Source organism: Prionailurus viverrinus, unplaced genomic scaffold (assembly GCF_022837055.1).
Source record: "Prionailurus viverrinus isolate Anna unplaced genomic scaffold, UM_Priviv_1.0 scaffold_49, whole genome shotgun sequence".
Lineage (NCBI taxonomy): Eukaryota > Metazoa > Chordata > Mammalia > Carnivora > Felidae > Prionailurus > Prionailurus viverrinus.
This window is the reverse complement of record NW_025927612.1, coordinates 9,225-15,581: the sequence shown is the minus strand read 5'-3', so window position 1 is coordinate 15,581 and position 6,357 is coordinate 9,225. Positions and strand designations below refer to the sequence as shown.

Below are 6,357 nucleotides of genomic sequence, written 5' to 3'. Positions count from 1 at the left end.
CCAAGGGAACCTGTCTGCCATCTGACCGGTGGAGAGGCTGTCCACATGGCCCCAGACTCCCATGACAGGATGGGTGCAAGGTGGCGAGACCCAGAGGGGCTGGCACTCCATATTGAGTTGTGGCAGCACTGCCTTGGTACAGTGACTAGCCTAGGTAGCAAAGGAAAGGGGAAGGATCTGTAGAAGAAGACTGACTCGGGGCCAGACAGAGGTCTCTGGGGAGGCACAACACCCATGCTGCCCTCAGGGGCCAAGAGAGCAGATGTCTCAGAGCTCATTAGGCTGGCGAGAGCACAGGGGGGCAGGGGACACATCCAGCGCTTCACGCCCAGCCCACTGGCTCTCCTGTACACACCCTCAGGTAGAGACCCCAGTTCTGTCCCTCCACTGAGGCCCAGAGAAGGGGCAAGGACTTGCCCAAGGACACATGGTAAGATACAGGCCCAAGGGGTTGAGCTCTAAGTAGCAGAAGCCCGTTCTTGGGATTGGGACATGAAGTGAGCAAAACAGGAAAGTCCTTGACACCCTCCTTGGGGCAGGGCCCTGGCACTGGGGCAGCGACGCATCTTGGCCCGTCGTGTGCCCACAGCGGCCACGGCCCCCGCGCGAGTATGGGGACTGCTGACCCCCGGTTGCGGTGGTGTGTGCGAGCGCTCATGTGCGCAGGTGGCATCTATTCCACGTAGTAGCACCTGGACGAAGTGCTTCTCGCCTAGCTGGGACAGGACCCGTTCTGGGTGGAGTGGAGGAGGGGCGGAAACAGGTGAAGGAGCCCCAGAACGCGCCCCCATCCCGCGCTCCACCCATGCCAGAATGCAGCGCTGGCGGGCGCATCTCGGGCCTGCCCAGCGGCTCTCTGGTGGGCACCCGGGGATATGGACCCCTCGCCAGGCTGACGCCCCGAGAGCATGTTCCGGGAGGGGCGGGAGGTGGGCAGGGTTGGGTCTAGGATGGGGGCACTGGCTCTCGGGTCCCCAGGATCCCCACCTGTGCCAGCGCCCCCTCGGGGGCGGGGGAAGGAGCAGGTGACGTCACGCGCGGTCCCGGGGTGCCCGCGGCGGTGGCCACAGCCTGGCCGCGTGACCCGCGCGCGCCAATGGCCCGGCGGTCTCCGGGGCGACGCGGAGGGTCCGCGCTCCGCCGCCACTGCGCCCCCGCCCCGAGTCCGCACTGCAGAGAGTGGTGGCGAGCAGGCGCCGGCGCGCTAGCCCACGTGCCGCGCTGAGAGAGGGACAGGGAGAGGAAGAAGGAGAGGGAGTGAGAGGCAGCCAGGAAAAGAGGGGCGCACGACCCCGCTGCCGCTCGGCGCAGCCCCTGCGCCCCACCTGCTGGGACCTCGACGAGGAAGGACCCCGACCCAGAGGAGGGTAGGTACCAGAACCGGGGAGGGTGCGCTCAGCCCTCCGGGAGACCCGCCCGCCCGCCGCCTGCCCTCCGCCCGCCCCAGTAGGACTGCGGCAGCCCGCGGGGGCGAGAGGGACGCGGTGGGGAGGGGGCCGTGGCCCCGGCGGGCAGGTGGAAGGCGGGGCAGGGGTCTAGCCTGGGCTGCAAAGGCACCGCCCCGGGGGAGGAGGGTCACCTGGGGGGTGGGCGCGGCGGGGCGGAGGAGGGGGGGCGCTTAACTTCGCTCTCGCCTCGTTTGTATTCACAGGCTGTGGAGACCTGGGCGGTTCTCTCTGAGTCCTAGGCTCCCTCACTAATTCACCCCCCCCCCGCCCCCTCCACCCTGCCCAGTGTCACCCTGGTCCGCGCCGGGAACCGTTTCCTACGGCTGATATTAACCCCGCGCCGGTGGAAATTGCACGCGATGGCGGTGACGATGCTGCGGGACTGGTGCAGGTGGATGGGCATCAGCGCTCGAAGGGGTCTGCTCATTCTGGGCATCCCGGAGGACTGTGATGAAGCCGAACTCCAAGAGTCTCTGGAGGCCGCCCTGTGGCCCATGGGTCACTTCACCGTGCTGGGCAAAGTGTTTCGAGAGGAGGATAATGCCACTGCAGCCCTGGTCGAGCTTGACCGGGAAGTTAACTATGCTTTGGTCCCCAGGGAAATCCCGGGCACCGGGGGTCCCTGGAACGTAGTCTTTGTGCCCCGTTGCTCAGGCGAGGAGTTTCTCAGTCGCGTGTTCCACTTCCTGGAGCAACAGGGGCAGACGGTGGAGAGTGTGGCTGGGGCCCTGGGGCTGGGACTGCGCCGGGTGTGCTGGCTCAGATCGGTCAGTCAGGCAGTCCAGCCCTGGGTGGAGACCATGCGGTACCAGCGCCTGGGCGTGTTTTCTGGGAGGGATCAGCCCGCCCCGGGGGAGGAGTCCTTTGAGGCCTGGCTAGACCACACCACAGACATGCTACATGTATGGCAGGGGGTCTCAGAAAGGGAGAAGAGGAGGCGGCTGATGGAAGGCCTTCGAGGGACGGCCCTGCAGCTCGTGCACGGGCTCCTGGCAGAGAACCCTGCCAGGACGGCTCAGGACTGCCTGGCGGCCCTGATCCAGGTGTTTGGAGACAACGAGTCGCAGGCAACCATCCGGGTGAAGTGTTTGACAGCTCAGCAAGAGTCAGGCGAGCGGCTCTCTGCTTTCGTGTTGCGGCTGGAAGTTTTGCTGCAGAAAGCCATTGAGAAGGGGGCCCTGGCCAGAGCCTCAGCTGACCATGTACGCCTGAGGCAGGTGCTCGCCAGGGCCAACCTTATTGAGCCGCTGGATGAAGCGCTGAGGAAGTTGAGAATGGTTGGGAGGTCTCCAAGTTTCCTAGAGATGCTGGGGCTTGTTCGGGAGTCTGAGGCCTGGGAGGCCAGTCTAGCCAGGAACGAGAGAGCCCAGGCAGAGGAAGGGGCTGGTGCCCGGGCCAATGCCCAGGCTGATGCCAGAGTCAGTGCTAAGGCGGAGGATGACAAGGTGGAGGAGAAGGAGCAGGAAGAGCGGGAGTCTGAGGAGGAGGACAGTGACGATCATGACGCTGTCCTTGCGGGCCTAGGTCAGGCAAGACCCTCAGAGGCCCCTGGGGGCCCTACCCCTGCCCAGATGGGCAGCGCTTCCAGGGAAGGCCCGGGAGGTCCTGGCTGTGAGCCAGAGGGCCTCGCCCAGGCAGGAGACCAGGAGACTGGGGAGCCCCTGGAGGAGGGGCTCAAGCCCATCCCAGAGGAGTTGGGAAATGAGGACGGGGCTGGGGAGATGAGCCCCGCCAAGTCCTCCTCGGGCAAATAGGCTCAGAAGGCCCAGAGGCCCCCTCTCCTCTCAGACAGCAGAGCTCTGGAGGCAGGGGAAGGCCACTCCAGGGCAGCAGCCTCACCCCACATGTGGAGCAGGGCCAAGGGAAGGACCCACCCAGCCCAAGCCAAACCCCCGGGCACTCCACCACCCCCACGGGGACCTGATCACCACCATCAGCCCTTCCAACGGACCAGGATGACCATACTTGATGCAGAATGGGGCAGGGAGAGGTGCCCCCTCCCATGGCAGCTCCACCCCAGCCCCAGCCCCAGCCCCAGCCCCAGCCCCAGCCCCAGCCCCAGCGCGAAACCCTGCCAGTCCAGGCAGCCAGCCTGGGAAGCACCCCTGAGTGGCTGGCCCTAGCCTAGGTGAGGGGCACCTGAAAATGTGTGCCACCCACACTGGCTTGGGAGATGGTAGGGGCCGTCTCAAGGGTGCCGGCCCCTTGGGCCGCCCAAGAGGGGGACCCTCATTCACTGACCCCTGGAGCACGTCGCTCCATGCTCTGGGAAGCCCACTTGTGTCTCTGTAGGCCCCTTAGTGACCCCCGTGTCAAGTGGCACCCCCCCTCCCCCGCTCCCACTACACGCACACTAGTTACCATTCCCACGCAGAGCCCTGAGGTGTGCAGGAGCCCGCGGCGGGTGTCCTGGCCTAACGCAGCAGCCACCTCTCAGCCCGGGTGTGTGCCACGAGCTTCAGTGCGAGCCCAGGCTCTGCTTGCTGTCTGGTGTCTGGTGTCGTGAGCTCAGCCTCTGCTTCCTCGGTGTAGATTTAGGCCAGCTGCTGCTTGTTCTTGTGGAGATGTATGTGTGTTCTTATGTGAGCAGCCGCCCCCACCCCACCCCAGAGACCTCTCGAGCCCAATCCCAGGAGATGGCGGGAAGGACAGAAGAGAACATGGCTGGTGCTCACCCCGTGACCTCAGGAAGGAGGAACTGGACCAAGGACAGAGGTGGCCTGTGGGAGTCTCCACGGAAACCGTGCTCTGATGTGCCACTCTCTTGTTACTTGTGACTCAGTTTCTTCGGCTTGTCCCAGTGCCCCGTGCTGCATTTTCCAGCATCCTGTGACTGTCCTGTGCAGGCCATAGGGCAGGACCAGGCCCCACCATGTCGGCCAGAGTGGAGAGTGCCCTGGAGTGAGGGGCCATGGCCAGCATCCGCATCCATCATCCTGGCCAAGGGCCGATCGTGGGGCCCTCAGGAAGGGAGACTATGGCAGGAGGGCCACGGTGTTGGGGGAAACAGAGGCACCTCATTTGGGACCCCAAGAGGAGGGGGTCCGTGACCTATGGGCTGTAGTGGCCGTCAGATGTTCCTCTCTGTGTTGTCATTCCCTCTCTTCAATGGTTTCAGTAAATGTTTCTCTTCAATAAATTTCATTGAATGTTTCAGCCGAGTCTTGCCTCTGCTGTGGGCAATTGAGGGAAGGGTCTACTGGGGTTGGGAGAGGGAGCCAGAGAAAAGATTCTTGTTCAGCACCCATGGGAGGCTTCTCCAGTGACAGGGTAGGGTAGGCATTTTGACAGGAAAAATAGAATGTGTTGAGGGCCATTGTTCTGTTTTATAGGTGAATTATAAAGTTTTGGGGTTCCACTGGTCCTCATCTTGGGTTGGTCCTGTCACCTTTGATTTTTGAAATGTGTGAGGTTTTTCATAGTTTTCTCCTTTACTAGGGGGAAGTGTACACTGGCATCCAGCTGCTGGGATTGAATATTGTTTCAGGTGCGTGATGCATGGAGTGGGGCCATGCAACAAAGAACTGTCTTGTCCCAAAGGGTTATAACATCCTTGGTGAGAAAGCCAAATTAGACTGATGGGGTTTTAATTTTTTTTTATTTTCAGTTTTTGTTTCAATTCTAGTTAATTAACATACAGTGTTATGTTTGTTTCAGGTGTACAGTATAGTGATTCAACACTTCCATACATCACCCGATGCTCATCAGAAGGGCCCTCCTTAGTCCCCATCATCTATTTGACTCATCACCAACCCACCTCCCCTCTGGTAACCATCAGTTTGTTCTCTATAAATAAGAGTTTGTTTCTTGGTTTCTCATGGAATACTACTCGGCAATCAAAAAGAACGCAATCTTGCCATTTGCAGCATGTGGATGGAACTAGAATGGATTATGCTAATCAAAATAAATCAGGCAGAGAAAGACAAAAGTCATAGGATTTATCTCATATGTGGAGTTTAAGAAACACAACAGATGAACATAGGGGAAGGGAAGGAAAATAAGATAAGAACAGGGTGGCAACAATGGTATGGTACTGGGGTGTGTTCAGGGTTGCATCCAAGATAGGCTGTGTGACTGGAACTTAGCACAAGCTGTGGCTGGCTGAAGCACCTAGAAACCTCAGGGAGTCCCAGGAATAATTAGGTTCAACTTTGAAGGGAGGGGAATGGACATCCGGTAGTACCTGAGGCTCCAGAATCTGTGGAAGGGCTGCATGGCTCAGGGCATCCACAGGCTCAGAGAGAGAGAGAGAGGGTTATGGCTGAGTTATGATCGTTTGGCGTTCGGTGTCACATACTAGTATTGCCAGACATAGCTCATTTATCAAGTTAAAATTTATTAGAAATTTTATTAGAAATTTATTAGAAATGTTTGCTTGTCTGGTGGAACGCCTGAAGAACGAATTACTTGCAATCCAGGTTTTGATACACACACACACACACACACACACACACACACATCACATCTTCTTAGACTGATAGGGTTTTTAAACAAACAAAAAAACCCATATTGGTTTTAATTTCAGGTATTCTAAGTGTGACAATCTCATTATGGAACAATAATTTAAAAAGTTACTAAGCGACAGAAAATCTCTAGGCTCTAGAGCTGTGTGGTATCTTATATACAGCAGGAATGTCTGAAACATGGAAATACTGTGGTGGCCTTCCAAGAATTTCCTCCTGCTGCACAAGGCACGAAGGATGTGGAACCCAGCCTGTCCTACCCTTCATCCCTAGGGCATCCATGCCCTAGACCATGACTAGCCCTAGACAGCTCTAGACCACGATACATCAAACTATCTAAGTAGTTTGCAGAGAGGGTGATATTTGTGCCCATTCTCCCCCAAAACCTGTAAGCCAATGGTGCGCTCTCTCTCTCTCTCTCTCTCTCTCTCTCTCTCTCTCGCTGT

The 6,357-nt window shown here is 58.7% G+C and overlaps 1 protein-coding gene across 1 annotated transcript; it reads left to right on the top strand.

Moving 5' to 3' along the window:
• The first annotated feature begins 1,136 nt into the window (after nucleotides 1-1,136).
• On the top strand, nucleotides 1,137-4,542 carry LOC125159321 (paraneoplastic antigen-like protein 6B). The gene is made up of 3 exons (XM_047847534.1): nucleotides 1,137-1,367; nucleotides 1,652-2,866; nucleotides 3,020-4,542. The coding sequence occupies exons 2-3, from the start codon at nucleotides 1,808-1,810 to the stop codon at nucleotides 3,200-3,202; spliced, it is 1,242 nt and encodes a 413-aa protein (XP_047703490.1). The 5' UTR covers nucleotides 1,137-1,367; nucleotides 1,652-1,807; the 3' UTR covers nucleotides 3,203-4,542.
• The last annotated feature ends 1,815 nt before the right edge of the window (nucleotides 4,543-6,357 follow it).

Coding starts and splice junctions, on each gene's coding strand:
- LOC125159321 (XM_047847534.1), top strand. CDS start 1,808: ATGGCGGTGACGATGCTGCGGGACTGGTGCAGGTGGATGGGCATCAGC. Junction 2,867..3,019: donor ATGCCCAGGCTGATGCCAGA/GTCAGTGCTAAG, acceptor ACCCCTGCCCAG/ATGGGCAGCGCTTCCAGGGA.